This window comes from Macaca fascicularis, chromosome 2 (assembly GCF_037993035.2).
Source record: "Macaca fascicularis isolate 582-1 chromosome 2, T2T-MFA8v1.1".
Lineage (NCBI taxonomy): Eukaryota > Metazoa > Chordata > Mammalia > Primates > Cercopithecidae > Macaca > Macaca fascicularis.
The window spans coordinates 43788323-43807232 of record NC_088376.1 but is presented as its reverse complement, the minus strand read 5'-3'; the positions used below and the strand labels follow the sequence as shown (position 1 = coordinate 43807232).

The window sequence follows — 18910 nt, the reverse complement described above, 5'->3', positions numbered from 1 at the left end:
GTATCCAAAAAGATAAAAAGAAAAAATGAAATTTTTAAAAAAGAAAATAAAAACAAAATAACAACTAATTTAAACAAAAAGTATTTAAGATTTTGATGTTTAGAAACTAAATGAATGAATAAGGCTATAAGGCCGGTGCAGTGCTAAGGCTAAAGTAAATATAGTTATTGGAGATAAGTAGATATGGCATGAGCACTTAACAAATAATTTTTTTCATGGGGAGAAGAGGGTGAAGCAGATCCAAATGATTAAAATATATGCTAAACAATTTTAAGATACTGTGGTATATTCTAATTCATAGTACACACACTGTAATTCACATTATCCTTAAACAGACAAAACAATTCCAACAAAAGAAATCAGACCCATCAGGTTAGAATGTTTTCCAGTGTTTGTAAACACTGAGTGAAATTTAATTAGTTCCCTCATTGTTAACTTACTATGATTTTATGCATCCCCACTACCTCCTCTATGTTAACTTCCCATGTTTTGAATTATTTGCTTGCTGTATGAAACATCCTGTTATTTCCCCATCTTACTGGATGATTACTCATCCAATAAGAATCAGAGTAGACAAATACAAATGAGAATTTCACTGTTGTACCTTTATTAATGTGCTTAAGAAAAAAGGAAAATTAACATAACTTAAAATGAAATATCGTACTTTATGAGAAGGAAAAACATAAGATACACTTGATGCCAAGTTGGGAAAAGGAATAAACAATGCATTTCTAGAAATCAGTAAGAAAAAAAGAAATCCTAATGAGAAAATGGCCATGAAATATATATAGGCAATTCACAGGATAGACAAATGACAAATTACAAGAAAGTATGACTATACCAAAAATTAAATAAATATGTATTAAAACAGTGAAAAATTCCTTTCAGTCCATTTGGTAAGTATTAAAAAAAGATGGACAGTAGCCAGCATTGGTAAGGCTATGGATAAGGGATAAAAATCCAGTATGCCTTTTTATACTAAGGTAATTTAGTAATATTCACTAGTCTTAAATATGCATATGCCCTTTTATTCAGAAATTCTAATTTTAGGTAACCATCCTAAAAAAAATACTTCCTAGTGTTCAAAGATAAAGGTTGAGGTATGTTTACTGAACCATTGTTTATACAGTGAAAATCTAAAAATAATCTAAATGTATAATAAGCAAATGTTTATTAATGATGGAATACTATACAATTAAAAAAACCCCCTAAATATTATCCATGGAAAAACTTCAAGTTAAATTAGGTTAAACATTTAGTATGATTCAGTTTATGTAAAGCATAATAAATATTAAGTATACATGTTTTTATGTATATGATAACCCAGAAAAATTACTGGAAGAATATACAGGAACTGTCTATTAATGGTGGTTATCTACGAGAAGTGTGAGTGTTTGGGAAGGTACACAGGATGAGAGATGATGTGTTTAGGGTAGAAACTTTACGCTATACTTTTTTTGTTGTTTTTGTTTTACGAGATAGAGTCTTGCTATGTTGCCCAGGCTGGTTTTGAATTCCTGGTCTCACGTGATCTTCCCACCTCAGCCTCCCAAGAAGATGGATTATAGGCATGAGCCATTGCATCTGGTGTTTTTTCTTTTAACTTTTTTTATAATTAGGATGCAATTTTGGATATTTTCTTAAAGAGAGAAAAGAACCCATAAAAAGTTGAAACCTAATAAATAACAAGACATGGATCTGGTACATGGTTTGGATACAGAAAGCATTTTCACTCTAAATATGAACTTTGTACCGTGTTCTGTCGTGGAAGAGGTTAACAATCTAAGATGCAATGGTGTCAGAGAAAAATGATGAAGTGATGTTTTCATGTCCTCTGGCTTCCTTAATAGGTAACAGAACCATTCTATCTGTTTGGTTTGTCCCATAAGCCAAAAAATGACTTAGTTTTAAGAGTTCCAGATCTTCTCTTTTCTTACTGCTAGTTCCTTTGGCTGCTCCTTTAGTTATTAGTTCCTTTGCTTGTTCTTTGTCTTTTGACTCTGCATAAAAACTGCTTCACAATGATCTTACTATGCGGTCCTTTGCACCTACACATGGTGCCATGTCCATCCTTTTGGATGGTTACTGATACCAGTTACACCATAGTTCTTTATACACATGGTGCCATGCCCATCCTTTTGGATGGTTACTGATACCAGTTACACCATAGTTCTTTATCATTATCACCCTGACATCTCTTCAGCATCTTCCTTGAATAGCTTCCTTTTTATTATGGTAAAGGCCATGTACATCACTTACTGCCCTTCAACGATACACAAATTCTCAGGTTTTTAGACTTTTTGTCCCTTTCTTCAACCCTGTTCTAAGCCCTGACATCCTTCCTAGTCCTTTGGTTCTACTTTTCTATCTTGTTTCTTTGAAGTTTGATTTCTATGTGGAAAGGGGGAAAGGAACACTAACTTCAGGTGGAGTGCAGAGCAGGATAGCTATGAAAAGCGGAAAAATTCAAGATACCCTAAATGCCTTTTGGTCCAAGGAAAATATTTGTTTAAAAGAATGCTTACCTTTCTTAGAGTCAAAATTTTTCAAGATGCAAGAGCTGGTTTAGTTAAACTCAGAAATCTACCAAGCACTTATCTCAAAATATCAGGAGTATTTTACAGCCTTAGCCCTGTGTAGATTTTCAATTCTGCAGCCCCAAATTCTTCTAACTCCTATGGTCAGATGAGAGCATAAGCATCTCCCCTGAAGACTCAATATACTGCCACTAGCTATGAGGGTATTTCCAGATTTATCTTGCAAATATTACTAATTTTACATCTCCTAGTCAATGCAATATAAAGATATATAATATATTCATAATTTTCAACTTTGATTACAACATCTCCCCCAAAAAATCTCAGGTCCGTTTACAGAATTTTAACATTTAAAACTCTTATCTATAAATACAGTGTTCCTTAAACTTCTAGCTATAATAAGCGATACTTTATTATTTTCCCCAGTATAAGACTATCAATAATTTAATGCAAATACTATACCTTCTCCCTTATATTATGAAACATAGCCTTTGTATTTATATTACTACTGTTAATTTCTAATAGCACTGAAATACTGTTAGTCTTCAAAATATCCAGTACCATTTCCTACCACCAAACATTATTATATAAATTTGTTCTGGCTAGCACCTGAAATTCTTAAAAAGAAAATTAAGTATTTTAACTTCCCATGAACACTGAACACCACATTTATAAATTTAACTGTATCTATAAATGATTAAATCCAGGTGTGCTGAAACAAAAGAGATTGCCATAATTTGCTTAACTGTAAACAATTTTTTTTTTTTTTTTTACCTGGAAGGGGCTACCCCCACTAAATTGGGGCCTAATCCTCTAAACAAGGAACGTGGCCCTTCTTTTTCCAAGATCAACCTGAAAGAGAAAAAACATTCTATTAGAAATATCCTTCAAAGTCTGGTACTTTATTTACTTTGTATAAATAGAGTCTAAATCCAGTATATTTGTATTATGTTATGCTTCTCTGGTTTTCCTTATTTATTAAAAATTTGTGGCCAGGCACGGTGGCTTATGCCTGTAATTTCAGCACTTTGGACACTGAGGCAGGCAGATTCCTTGAGGCCAGGAGTTCAAGACCAGTCTGGCCAACACAGTGAAACCTCGTTGCTAATAAAAAACACAGAAATTAGCTGGGCATGGTGGTGCATGCCGGTAATCACAGCTACTCAGGAGGCTGGGGTAGGAGAATTGCTTGAACTTGGAAGGCGGAGGTTGCAGTGAGCCAAGATTGTGCCACTGTCCTCCAGCCTAGAGACAGAGTAAAACGCCGTCTCCAAAAAAAAAAATAATAATAATAAAAGAAAAAGAAGAAACACAACAAAACACAAAACATTGTTTTTTTCATGACATAGCATAAATTGTTGCAGACTGATAATAGATTTACTAGTAGTGATTAAAAAATCTGTTCAGATTCTTTCCTGAAAGATTAAGACACAAAGATAAAGAGTTCTACATTATTTTCATATGATCATGCTACTCTTATCTTTGATTTCCTTAACTTTACTATCTTTACCAGCAAATTGAAAGCTTAATAACTACTTGCCAACTAGAAATGTAGTTCCTTCCTAATTTTCAGGTCTTTTACTCAATATTGGACAATACTTCTTAGTATTGCAGTATTATCTCATCCCCATTTCATTGAAATGCTGTAGCAGAACCTATCACCCTAATGTCCTTTAAGGTACCAGAATGGTTGGCCTGTTATTTCTCCTGCCACTCAGTTAACAGTTGCTATACTGAGTATTTAACTGTATAATTAGCTGTTTATAAGTAGAAAAAGTAAGTAGATAGAAAAAAGAAGGCGAGGACCCTGACACTGTGGAATTTGCTGTTCTGTTTTGGTAAAAAGAATTACAACAAAACAAATAAATTAACAGACCATATTAACAAGCAAATACTATACAACCTAGATACATATATGCCCAGCAGAGAAAGGAACAGAGCCAGGTGTAAGTCACAGAAGGCTTTTTTGGAGTAAGTTATGAAATGAAGTTTTGGCCGTGAGAAGGAACAGAAACTGAAGAGTAGGTATTTTAATTCAGAGTTAACAGACTAGGCCAAGTAGTTCTCAAGCATCTATCTGCTTACCTCTTTAAAGGTAGTTGGGTCTAATGGTTAATTAAGGCCTGAATTGAGCGGCCAGACTTCTCAAGATATGAAGCTCAATGTTGGTAATGAATAACTCTAAGACCCTGAAATAACTTTTCTCTCATACTTAGTTTCATCAGCAGTAAAACAAACCAAAACAAAACAAAACAAAAACAGTACCCTTCTACTGGTTACTGTGAGAATTAAGTAAATTAATATATGAAGAGCTTAAAAGAGGGCCTGAAAAACTGAGAAACTAAAACACAGCCCAGAAGGATTACTAAAGTTCCTGTGAAGAGAAGGCAAAACCACGGAAAAAGAGAATTAAAAAGTATTATCACAGAGGTCAAAAGAAGAATTTTAAGGGGAGGCAATCTGTAGTAGTAAATATCAAAATCATGGTATTAAAATACTTTTCCTATTATAAATCAGATAGAAATATTTATCTGTAACTATAGCATTTTTTTTCTTTTTTGAGACAGAGTCTCACTGTATCACCCAGGCTGGAATACAGTGGCATGATCTTGGCTCACTGCAACCCTGCCTGCCAGGTTCAAGTGATTCTCCTGCCTCAGCCTCCTGAGTAGCTGGGATTACAGGTGCACACCACCACACCTGGCTAATTTTGTATTTTTAGAACAGACAGGGTTTCACCATGTTGGCCAGGCTGGTCTCGAACTCCTGACCTCAGATGATCCACCCACCGCGGCCTCCCAAAGTGCTGGGATTATGGGCGTGAGCCACCACGCCCGGCCCAATTACGGCATTTTAATCCAAAACTGTTATCAATTTTATTCTACCTATTCATGTACTTATGTAAACAAGTTTGAAAAAAGAAAAGGCTGATGAAACCTTTTAGTAACAAATGTAAATACACAGAATGAGTTTATTTGCTATTACAAAATAAACACTACTGAACTAAGTTCAAACAGTGAGCTGATAAGGCAGACACAAAGGCATTCAGTTATTTACGAGTAAAAACATGCAAAACCTGATTTTAATAGTTTTGAAATTTCAAATCCAATGGCAACATAATGAAGTATGGCAAAATGTAAAAACAAATCTTTTCCAAACCATCAGGAAATGTTAAATCCTGAATAGCATTAGAACTCTGCCGTCTCAGTTGTACTTAGGTTACATAAAAATCACAGATTGTCGTTAATTGGATGTACTTACTTGTGAGAGTACTTGGAACATTAAAAACATACACGAAAGGAGTTAGCATTAAACATTATCACATTTCAAAAGTAAATGAATAATCCAAAATAAAATTCTTACAATAGCGTTAGAAAAAAATCCACTGGATAAATGTAGAAATATTCTAAATACACATGATTTGGAAATAAAATTACACTTTATCTTATCTAACTATTCTTCTCCATTAGGGATTACCATTCCTTATGAGTACAATTCAGAGTAACTTCTGTAAATAGGTTTATAAAGAATCATTTTAAATGTCGCAGAATATAAGTAAACAAACATCTGGAAATCACTAACGCAAACTAAAAAAGACTGCTGAATACTATGCTCTCACTTTAGGCAATGAAGAGGTCCAGGAGACACTATTCGGTTGACACTGGCTCCAGCCATGGTGTTCAGGTGAACTTCAGAAATATAAAGCGTCACAGAAGATGACTGCAGTCGTGTTTTTACAACTTCCAGTGGACATGTCAGAATAGCTCCCACTGTACCACCACATCTAAAAAAAAAAAAGAACAAAGCTCATCTACTTGATTCATAAGTTAGTACATATGCCCAGAGCTGTAACCCTCATGGGTACCTGGAGCTTTGCCAACATACTAAAATTTATAATTTTTTATGTTAGATGTTAAATTTTTAAGAGATTCCATTATTTGATTACATACAAACATTTTCAGTAACTAAAATGAACACAGCTTAATAACTATCTGGCAAGAATAATTGCTCATGACTTCAACCAATAGGTGCTGTTACTAAAATTGTACTGGTAAGTCACATCATGGCTTTCAATACTGTCCTAAGGTTTGATTTAGTACTCATGTATAGATAACTTGTGGCTCCGTTAAAATCTAGGCCATTCTTTGAGGTATATCCTGTCTTTCAAACTCCTGTCCTTTCAAACTGAAGAAATGGTCTTCTGAGCATTAAGAAAGAACTCATTGATAGTTAAACATATATAGTTCTCTTATGTTAGATACCCAAATATTCAAAAGTATTTCATCTACAAAAAAATACAGCATTTGAGGGCATGGCTCACACATGTAATCCCAGAGGCTTTGGGAGGAGGCAGAAGGATGGTTTGAGGACAGTTTGACATCAGCCTGGGCAACATAGCCAGACCCCACTTTACAAAAAATTTGTTTAAAAAATCAGCCAGGTGTGGTGGGGTATGCATGTAGTCCTAGCTACTCGGGAGGCTGAGGTGGGAAAAGTGCTCGAGCATAGGAGTTCAGGACTACAGTGAATATGATCACGCCACTGCACTCTAGCCTGGGCAACAGAGTGAGACCCTGTCTCAAAAGAGAAAAAAATTGGCATTTGAGTCTCACAATTAATGTCTGTCAGGCCTACACATGGAAATCTGTGCAATGTAGGTAGGGTTGTTAGAATAATCCAACATAAATAAAAGGACGGATCACCAGAACCATAAGAACAAAAGCTCTTAATGACATCAAACTGTTTAAAAGGTATGTAAGATATAGGCTGAGTAATTATTAGTTTATTATTTTAAAATACAAGAGTAGAAAGTAATTTCCTCTTAAAACATTAATAGCTACCAAGTGAAGCCTTTAGAACTGCTTTCTAACCAAAAAGGAAAATCGCTCAGAAAAGCTCTTAGTGCGGTCAAAGAGAAAAGCTAGTTGAGTCAGGTTAACATGGACCTTCAAAATGGGCATTAAAAGAAAAAGAAAAGCAACCTATTCAATAAAACACTAAACAATTCTACCTCCACAATTAAAAAACACACACACACACATATATATAAAAAGGAAAGCAGGCATGGCAATGTTAGTATCACTCCAAATAGAATTTAAAAGAAATTTTAAAAGACAAAAATATGTCATATTGATTTATTAGTATATGCCACCAAGAAAATAAGATAAAACCAAACTGTATGCAACTAATGAATGAAAAACTTATGCAACAAAACTATTAAAAGATAACACTCATACGTAAAATAAAAAACGTAACCCTTACCTCACACTACATTTTAAAATTAACTCAAAATGGATCATAGACCTAAGTTTAAAATGATGAAACTATAAAACATCTAGGAAAAAAAATCTGGAAAAAAATCTTTTAACTTTGTGTTAGGCACAGACTTCTTACATGGAGATCAACAGAAGCACAAATTAAAGAAAAAAAACTGAAAAACTGGACCTTACCAAAACTAAAAACTTATACTGAAAGAAACTAAAACTGCTAAGATAATGAAAGAAACAGAAGAAAATGAAAGCCACAGACTGAGAACAAATATTTGCAAATCATTACCTGCAAAAGTGCTTATAATCAGGAACAAAACCACGTAATTCAGTAAGAGATTTAACAGATAGTGATATATAGATGCAAATAAATACATAGAATTCTCAAAATCCTTTGTCATCAGGGAAAAGCAAAGTAGATCCATTATAAGATACCACTGCCCATCTATTAATGGCTAGAATTAAAAAGACTGATCAACAGCCAACTGCTGAACAACTGGAAATCTCTTACACTACTGGTGGGAATTAAAAATGGTACAGACATTTTAGAAAGCAGTTTGTCAGTTTCTTACAGAGATAAACATAAAACTGCCACACAACCCTATCTCACTTGTGGGTACTGACCCAAGAGAAATGAACAGGTATGTCCACAAAAAGACTTGTTCATGAATGTTTATAATAGCTATACTTATTAATAGCTAAAAACCAGGAACAACCCAAATGTCCATCAACTAGTGGAAGCAAGATGTGATACACCTATACCATGGAATACTACTCTGCAGTAAAAAAAATCTCAAAAGCATTATGCTAACTGAAAAAGCTAGGCACAAAAGGCTTTTATTTTTGACATTAAAAAATTATCTCTACTTAAGCAAACATTTTTATGATATTCTAGAAAAGGCAAAATGAGACAAACAGAAATGAGATCAGTGGTTTTCAAGGGGTAGAGGAGAGGGAAGAAAGTGACTGCAAGGGGTATGGGGGAATTCTTGGAATAACAAAAAATGTTCAATATCCTTTTTTTTTTTTTTTTTGAGATAGGGTCCTGCTGTGTCACCAAGGCTGGAGTGCATAGGGTCTTGCTCTGTCACCAAGGCTGGAGTGCAGTGGCATGATCATAGCTCACTGTAGCCTTGAACTCCTGGGTCCAAGCAATCCTCCTGCTTCAGCCTCCCTAGCAGCTGGGACTACAGACTTTATAAATCTGCCAAAAGTCAATAAACTGTACACATTTAACAAAGCGTAGATTTTACTGTATGTAAACGATACATTGACAAATCTGATTTGAAAAATATGTGAAAACTAGTAGGAATTCTTAATATATGAACTATCTGGGGTTGAATACATTTATATTATGTGAAACATTCAATCATAAATAAGCTTAATATTTCAAAAAAAATTCCACTCATAGCTTTAAATAGGCAGTTAAAAAAATTTAACCTCCCCCCAAAAAATGTCGAAACCACAATTATATGGTCAGATTTCAACAAAATTAGACAAAAAGTAGTAGGATTATAGCAAATCTGAAACAAAATTAAGTAGAACTTAGAAACCTCAATACTCAATAAACAAGGAAAAGATATTTTCAAACAGCCATGAAATAGTCTTAAAACCTCATTATATGTAAGGCCACAAGGAGAATCTTAAATACAAGCCATTAATTTACTTACGATAAGAGTTGAGAGTTAAGTGGTAAAAGACATGAGTCATCATCACACAGTATACTCTGAGTATATGCAATGCAGAACTCAAGAACCTGTGGGTTGGTCCATACCATATTCACACTACAACAGTGATCTATTATGGCAAACCATAGTAATTTCAATTTGTCTTTGCCTGATTTCTTTTTAGCAGTTTAGTTTATTTACTTTGTAAATTTGTTGAGCATAAAACCCACAAACAGGCCCAAAATCTATAATAAATATGCACATGTTTTGATTTTATATTCTGTAAAACCTAAGAAAGTATTGTTGAATATGAATAACTTCTAAAAAATGTATTCAATGAACATGAATTACTTCTATAATTAAAACGAAAACAAACAAAAAGCAACATGAGCACATAAAGCCATGATTCCTACCCAGTCATTCCTGGTTCCAAGAAAATAAATATTAAACAGCAAAAACAAAGCAACAACGGTAAAAACAACACCTGTGCCTCACACGCTTGCTGTAAAGATGATATAATATAATCCACATAAAGCATTTTGTAAAGTGGCACATAAAAAGTACTCAATAAATAGCAGCTATATAGTTATGTATTTCTATTACTGATAATAGTAACTATGAAATTTTGTAATAGAAGTATTATGAATATGTTGTGGCCAGACCAACAGACAAGGTAAATACTATGATATTTAAAAAACACTTCAGAAGTAAAACACATGAGAATCTGAACTGGTCAGGCATGGTGGCTGATGCCTGTAATTCCAGCCCCTTTTAGAGGCTGAGGTGGTAGGATCACTTGAGTCCAGGAGTTTGAAACCAGCCTAAGCAACACAGTGAGACTCTGTCTCTTTAAAAAAAAAAAAAAAAAAAAAAAAAAAAAGAGACTAGGCATGGTGGCTCATGCCTGTAATCCTAGCACTGTGGGAGGCCGAGATAGGTGGATCACCTGAGGTCAGGAGTTCGAGACCAGCCTGGCCAACATGGTGAAACACCACCTCTACTGAAAATACACACACACACAAAATTACTCGGGCATGGTGGTGCACACCTGTAATCCTAGTTACTCGGGAGTCTGAGGTGGGAGGATTGTTTGAACCTGGGAGGTGCAAGTTGCAGTGAGCTGAGATTGCACCACACTGCACACTCCAGCCTGGGTGACAGAGCGAGACTCCACCTCAAAAAAATAAGTAAGTAAATTGTAGAGAGGTGGGGGTGGCATAAGTGGGTAGATACACAAGCACTAGGTTGTCCTGAAGCAGTTTTACATTATAGAATGCAACAGATGTGTAGTGTAGGGGTGACACTCTGGTATTTCTCTTGCTGCAATTTAAAAAATAATTATTATGCACACTGAAATCAGAATTGATGTAGAGAACAAAACCATTGCTTCAATAAAGTTGGGATGAACTACATTAGATTTATCTTTTCTCCATGTCAAAAATATCACTGTCTAAAGAAATACACCAGAAGAACAGAAAGCCCCAGAGAAATCGGCAGCTGCAAGTTTTCAACCAATGAGGCAAATGGGAAAGACAACTTAGTAAAGAGGAAGAAAGGCTTGCAGAGGGAAATACCAAAAAGCAGCAGGGTTTTGCCCTGCAGAATCCCTGGGAGGCCTAATGATTAAGGGCACCAAGTATTCAAGAGGGAATTAAGGCAAAGAACTGAAAACAGAAGGACTGGCTGCTGCCACACAGGCTGTATGACAAAGGTAGGATGCCCAGTGTCTCCCTATGCCTTACACACACACACACACACACACACACACACACACACACGATAAAACTATATTCCTAGGCAGAAGGCTAATTCTCTGAAGAACACAAACTCAACATTTCTGAGGTTAGGTTTAGCAGGAACAAAGGATGCAAAAACAATCCACACCAAGATGCACTACTGCAATCTTTCCAGGACTTCAACTTCCAGAAAGAAAAAAGGTCAAATAGAGGAAAAGTGACCAGATTAGCATCAGGCTTCTCGACAACTGCAGATTACTTATCCTAAAATTCTATACCAAACCAAACTATACATCTGGGACAAAGAGGTATTCAAGAAATTGTCTACTGTATACCCTTTTCTTACACAGCTAACTAAAAAATGTATTCCATAAATTAAGAGAGTAAGCTAAAAGAAGATGGTGGTGGGGAGGGAATCAAATGCAGGAACAGAATAACCCAAGACAGAGAAAGAAGTCCCAAGATGATAGTGAAACGGCAGACCTGGAAAAAAAAACCAAGCAAGACAGGATTAGTATGACAGAATTCAGTGGGACAGAAGTCTCCAGGAAAAAAAAGACTCACAGATGAACACAGCTGACCATATGAAAAAAAATGTTCAAGTATGAGTACTCACACAACTAAGCAAAAGTTTTTTAATGGAGGCAATTATTAACTTCAGGGGTAGTCAGGGGCAGTGGCATGGGGGTTGGTGGGGGGGCGGGGAGGAATGAAGTTATTCATAAGAAAGGAAAGGTCACCATAATAGACAACTCAAACTTAGCTCAGCAGTGAACAAACAATATTTGTATCGTCATAATAAGGTAAGCACTGACTACTGATTTAACAAAAACTGTATCAAATTTTATATTGAGAGGATGTAAAGAAAGGGGAAACAGAGAGTGGTAAAATATAACTAACTCCTTATCTACCACAACAGAAAGATGATGTATAATATATTAATTTGAAAACTAAGAAAAAGCAACAGAGCCATAAAAAAGGATGAGTTTGTGTCCTTTGTAGGGACATGGATGCAGCTGGAAACCATCATTCTCAGCAAACTATCGCAAGAACAGAAAACCAAACACTGCATGTTCTCACTCATAGGTGGGAACTGAACAATGAGATCACTTGGACTCGGAAGGGGAACATCATACACCGGGGCCTATCATGGGGAGGGAGGAGGGGGGAGGGATTGCATTGGGAGTTATACCTGATGTAAATGACGAGTTGATGGGTGCTGACGAGTTGATGGGTGCAGCACGCCAACATGGCACAAGTATACATATGTAACAAACCTGCACGTTATGCACATGTACCCTAGAACTTAAAGTATAATAATAAAAAAAAAAAAAAGAAAAAGCAACAGAGAAAAAATGGTGGAGCAGAAGCAGGCACTCATTACTGGTCTTATTTCCCTCTGATCCAGTGATGTGGATGACATCAGTTGCAAGGTGTGGCCAATGTAATTTGCTATTAATAACACAGTTCAAGGCTGGATGCTTTACTATTTTTAAAAAGTTACAATTCAAAGTTATTTCTATAAAACAGTCACTGGTTTGTTCTGTGTGCTTTCTTGACTGGCAAAGAATTCCAAAGACAGAATAGCCAAGTCTGTAGCAGAAGAGCGTAAGTTCATTACTCTGTAACATCAAAAATTCAGAAAGAAGAGTTTCTTTCAATGTCACTATACCCCTGGTCACTATACCCTTGGTATACCCAGATTAGAAGTAACTACATGTTCTTTATGTTTGGAGCAAAATGACCTGGATCGCCACTCATTTAAAGTTTTATAGGCAAATGTCTTATATCTTAAAGATATGAGAAGGCCAAGATCACTTGGTGAGTCAAATAATCACATAGCTATGTATTGATCTTATAGAATATTTAAAATTGTTTAATATGGTTATCACTGAAGAATTTTATAAGACACTTTAAACTATTTCATTTTCATGTTTGCCAAATTGTACAGTAAGTTTATCAAGTCATCTCAGTAATTTACTGGAATGTGGACACATCTCTAGCCTATTAGGTAATACTGCAGAGGCTAGTAAAGCCAAACTTTTTAGAGTTTAACTGTCTAAGAACTTTCAAATGTTGTTTCTACTTAGTGCATATAATGAAGATAAAAATTCTAGCATGCCAGGGCATCTAGCTACCTCAAGGGCCTTTATGGACCTCTTGAGTAAAGGAGTGGCAAAAAGATACTTAGAGTGTTTTTTTTGTTTGTTTTTGAAGCTAGGCACAGTGTAACCAAAACTGCTTTAAAAAACAAAACAAAACAACCTGTGCAAACAGGTCTTGTAAGAAAGAGCAAGGCCTCTGTTGGGGGCCTCAAAGTGCTCTCCCACACTAGTAAAGGAGTGGCAAAAAGATACTTAGAGTGTTTTTTTTGTTTGTTTTTGAAGCTAGGCACAGTGTAACCAAAACTGCTTTAAAAAACAAAACAAAACAACCTGTGCAAACAGGTCTTGTAAGAAAGAGCAAGGCCTCTGTTGGGGGCCTCAAAGTGCTCTCCCACACTAGTTATTGAAGCACAGGAATCAAAAGTTGAGGGTGGGGAGATGGGAGAGAAAGGAGAAAGAAATTGTTCACTAAGTGAATATGAATAGCAAGCAGATGAATTTCAGCCATCATACCCAGTCATGAATCCCTAAGACAGTACACAGACATAAAACTCCATCGACTGGATAGTCCCAAGCTGCTAAACCACTAGATCTGGCTCCCCTAGCTTTAAAAGGACTTTTACTAACCATACTTGGAAAAAATCCAAGGTACTGTTAGATATATGTCCTCAATATTAACCTCTTGAGCATGTATGGATCAGGAAACTTGTTTTTAACAGGAAAGGTAACAGATGAACAAAATATTTTCCGATGAGGTCCACGATATTTGTATGTGCATATTATTTAAAAAGGTACTTCAGAATTCATTTTGTTAACTGTACACAGTGTTTAGCTTTATAAGGCAAGATAAATAGGATAAAATATTTTATTTTTCTGCCTGTAGTGATACTCTACTTAGCGTATTAGTTACATTAAGAAATATCACTCACTAAAGATGAAGTTTCTTTAAAATGCTAGCCAAACTAAGGAGTTTTTCAATCTTAAAACATGTAGACTGCACTGGGCGCGGCAGCTCAGACCTGTAAATCCCAGCACTTTAGGAGGCCAAGGTGGGTGGATCGCCTGAGGTCAGGAGTTCAAGACCAGCCTGGCCAACATGGTGAAACCCTGTCTCTACTAAAAATACAAAAAATTATCTGGGCGTGGTGACAGGCACCTGTAATCCCAGCTACTTGGGAGGCTGAGGCAAGAGAATTGCTTGAACCTGGGAGGTGGAGGTTGCACTGAGACAAGATTGTACCATTGCGCTCCACCATGTGCAACAACAGCAAAACTCCATCTCAAAATAATAATAATAATAAAATATAGATTGTCCCTGAAATTCTATGCAAATCACGAAGGAAGTCTTACCAAAAACTGTTTCTCTGGTAGTACATTTGTGTAACTATTTTCTCTGAAGCTTTAATGTTCAGACAAGAAACAATACAAGTTTTTGAAATGGCGATAGTCATCTATATACCCGACTAACTTATGAAAAGTCAGCAATGCGTGGTTCAAAATAAAACAGCATTTTTTAAAATGTAAGAAGTGTTTCTGATGCAGAAAAAAATTCACAGGTTATTCTTATTTTGGACGATAAAGAAAATCAAGAGTAGTAATACACAAAATTTTAGCCAACTCAGATAAACATGGAAGCAAGCCGTATCATGCAGCCCAAGATGCAATTGTACAGTCTTTACCACCATTTAGAGTGTTTTTTGGTTTTCGTAAAGGTAGGCACAGTGTAACCAAGACTGGTTTAAAAAAACAAAAACGAAAATCTCTGTGCAAATAGGTCTTTTAAGAAACAGCAATGCCTTTGTTGGGGGCCTCAAAGTGCTTACTATTTTAAGGAAAAATAGTAGGATACGAGACTGAGAAATAAAAAAAAATCCATTATAGGAACAAAATAGGCTGAGAGAATGTGGTAGGTTTAGTAAAAGTAAATTTCCCCCTTTCTTTGCTACCCTTTACAGCAAACCTTAAAATTGTCTATGTGTTGTCTCTAATTTCTCTCCTACTCCAACCAGACTTTTACTCCCTTGCCCTGGAAATTACTGAAAAAGTCACCAAAGGTCTTCAATTAAATTCAGTGGTTAACAGCTTTCAGACATCTTAAATGACACCAACATTGGATAGTTGATCATTTACTCCTTTCTAGATCTTGTATATTTGCTTCATTTGGATTTCAGAATACCATATTTTTTTGGTCACTATGAAGTCTACTTGGCTGGTTCCTCCTCTTCTCCTCATTCCTCTTTTCCTGCTCTCTTTTGTTGAAGTCCCCAGAGCGTAGTTCTTGGTCCCTTCTTCTCTATATTCACTCCCTTAGTGATCTCAACTAGGCTCATGGCACCACTTATGTTCCAATGACTACTAAATGTATATCCCTAGTCCAATCCTCTTTCCTGGACTCCAGGCTAGTACATCCAATCACTTAAACAACCAGCTTTTTGACCTCTCTACTTCTCAAACTTACCATGTCTAAAATGGAACTTCTGATCTCCCCTTACGCCAACTCTGTTCCATCTGCAACCTTGCCCATCTCAGTTGACAGCAATTCCACCCTTCCAGGTGCCCAAACTAAAAACCCTGGAGTTATTCTCTGCTCTTCTTCTACACTCTGCATTCAATAGGTCAAAAATCTTATTACCTTTACCTTCCAAGTCTAGCTAGAATTCAACCACTTCTCACAATGTCCATTGCTTCTAACCTAGTCTGAATCACCATTATCACTCAAGTGGATTACTGAAATAGCCAAATCAACTCCCTACTTTTGCCCCTGACCCATGCATAGTCTAACAGAGACCAATTAGCCTTTAAAAATTCTATGATGACTCCTCCCATTTCAATAGAAAAGGTCACAGTCCTTTAAAGGCCTAAGAAGGCTCTATCATTCTGGCCATACCTGCCTCATTATCTCACTCTTACTGGGGCTAGGGTCTTATTGGGACTAGGGTCTTACTGGGGCTAGTTCCTTTTGTATAGCTAATTCTCTCCCTTCCAAGTCTTTACTCAAATGTCATCTTCTCAATAAGATTCATCATCATTTGATTCAGTACTAGAGTGCACTCCCACCACAGCCCTTAAAGGTGCACCACTTTTTTCCCATAGCACTTAACGCCTTCTAGTTAATGAAAACAACTACTAAACAGGACAGTCCCTTTTTAGATAATTGTCGATATTCTTCAGTACTATATTAAAACCAGACAAGTGGTAGGTTCTTAAAGATTAGTTGCAATGCAGAATCTGAACTATACCAGTAAACTTTTCATACTGTTGTATTAAAATCCACTGGTCTATTTTAAAATCTGAATGACTCTTTTACCCATGCCTGACTCTATGACATCATATATATATCGGTCATTTGAAAAATACCGGTTCACTGGGTTTGCGGGTCTTTCAAAACATTCTAAAAGTACTAAAAAATGTACACTTACTATCACCATCTCATCAGAAACATCCTTAGGTATTGGAAGGCTGGGGGCGAGGGGTCAATTCAAAAATTCAAATTTCTGTTTGAAAACTAGAATTTTGTCATTGATAACAAATGCTATCAGCGGTTTTCCTTCAAAAGGCTTCCTTCAGTTTTTGAGAAAATGTCTAGTCTGAGTAGTCAGTCTATGAATCGTTAAGTAAGAATGGGTCTCCATGAAAAAAAGAAGCTAGTGTAGCCTACAGTTAAACAATGCAGAACCCCACTTCCGCATGCAGTTACTTTATGCCTATTTCCCATTCTGTCACACTGAATATTAAATATAGAGGTATTCAAAGGCTGCGATTTAATAAAATTAGCATTCCTAAGTTAAACTGGCTTTTTTTTTTTTTAATTGCAAGTACCTGGAGGTGAATATGATGACTATAGTCTGGTGCCACTGCCTTGATGCATGCTAAGGCATCAGCAGTTTTACCCATCATTGCTTCTGTACCATCAGGACAAATGTCAACACATTTGTGCCAATAATGTCTTAGTATTTTTATGAAAATAGTTTTAAACTCTCAGACCACAAGTAGGGTCTCAAGAAGGAGAATCCCTGACCCACAATGCTGTGCTACACTAATCCATTTGCAGAAAAATGGTAGCTGCTTTGCTACAATAATCCATTTACAGAAAAGTGGTTTCTTTGAGAATATTATCCAACAGGATAAGAAACTTCCCTTAGTTTTGCAATCTATTAGTAAGAAGAACAGAATGCATTTTTAGAAGGAAAAAAAGGGGAGGATGTCTGAATGTTTGTCTCTTCCAATGTTAGTAAGATGAAATCCTACTCACATCCCAAGGTGATAGTATTAAGCGGTAGACACTTTCAAGGTGATCAGGTCATGAGATTGTAGCCCTGACATTTGGGATTACCACCTTTATAAGACACCAGAGATCCTGGCTAGCTTCTCCTACTACATGAGGATACAGTAAGAGAGTGTCTTCTATGAGGAAGTAGATCACCATCAGACAAAGAACCTGTTATTGCTTTAATTTTGAACTTCCCAGCCTTCAGGACTGTTAGGAATATTTGTTATTTATAAGCCACCAGTTTTTGGTATTTTGTAATAGCAGCTTAAACAGAGCAAGACAGAGGAAAAGGAGAGGTAGTAAAAATTAAGGAAATGAGACTAATAAAAATATGGTCAGAGTGAAGGGGAAATAAATCATATTAATTATACTTTTAAGTATTCTATTTCTGCCCTGATCTTCAAGAAAACCGGTGAAATAATTTAACAAATATCATTCATTATACCAAAATGGGAGTTTCAATAAATAATAATGATTGAGCAAATAAATGAGCTCCAGGATATAAAAACAGACAGTTCTTAGATCATCTTTGATTTTACTCACTACATATATTAAATTCTATCATAGAAGCTACAAAGAAAAAACTTCATCTACTTAAAGTCTGAAGGTATATAGCTCTTATATGAGACAGTATCTCCCTTAAATACAAAAAAATGAGCTGCCTCTGTAGATATATGCCACTGATACAATAACTGGACAATGTATTTAAAAATGCATTTCATATTGCTTTCATCTCTATATACATACAGTATTAGAGGTACAAATAAAATTAAATTATATTTACATCTTTTTTACTGGCTGCCATGATATGGTTCCTTAACTCAATTAACCTAACTACTGACCTTACAAACTCTGAATATTAACTCTGGCAAAAGCATAATGGGATCAAAGGGTGTCTTAAAGAAAGCACGAGTTATGCATGTCAGTATTTCACCCAGAACCAAGGTCCTGTGATGGTGTTTAACAATACAGTTACTAGGCTATTAGAAATCTGGGATTCTGATAAACATATTTGAATATTACAATTTTACTTATCAGAAAAACAACTCAAAGGCTCCATATTCTGAAAACCCTTGCCTAAGATTAAATACACTGTGACAGGTTACTGATGGTTCTTTTAAAATACACTGGGCTTTCTTTAAATAGATAAGGTGTGTTTTACTTAACTCACTTATGTAACCACATATAAAAATAAAATCAAGATGAAATGCAAAGGAAGAGAAATCATATGACTGAGCACCTACTTTGTATCAGATTCTACATACCAATATCTCATTTAATAGTCTAAATAAACTACATATGCTAGACTGGCGGGGACGGGATGGAGC

The 18910-nt window shown here is 35.7% G+C and overlaps 1 protein-coding gene across 7 annotated transcripts in view; it reads right to left on the bottom strand.

Moving 5' to 3' along the window:
* The window catches only part of SLC25A36 (solute carrier family 25 member 36), a 38329-nt gene that overhangs the window by 17305 nt on the left and 2114 nt on the right, over positions 1-18910 (bottom strand). For all 7 annotated transcript variants that reach the window (XR_012430757.1, XR_012430756.1, XR_012430755.1 and 4 more), the window contains exons 2-3: positions 6157-6321; positions 3312-3389 (exon numbers count right to left, since the gene is read on the bottom strand). Coding sequence is in view for 2 of the 7 variants with exons in the window: in XM_005545939.4 (XP_005545996.3) it covers positions 3312-3389; positions 6157-6321 (243 nt within the window). In the remaining 5 variants the exon portion in view is untranslated. The remainder of the gene's footprint in view (positions 1-3311; positions 3390-6156; positions 6322-18910) is intronic.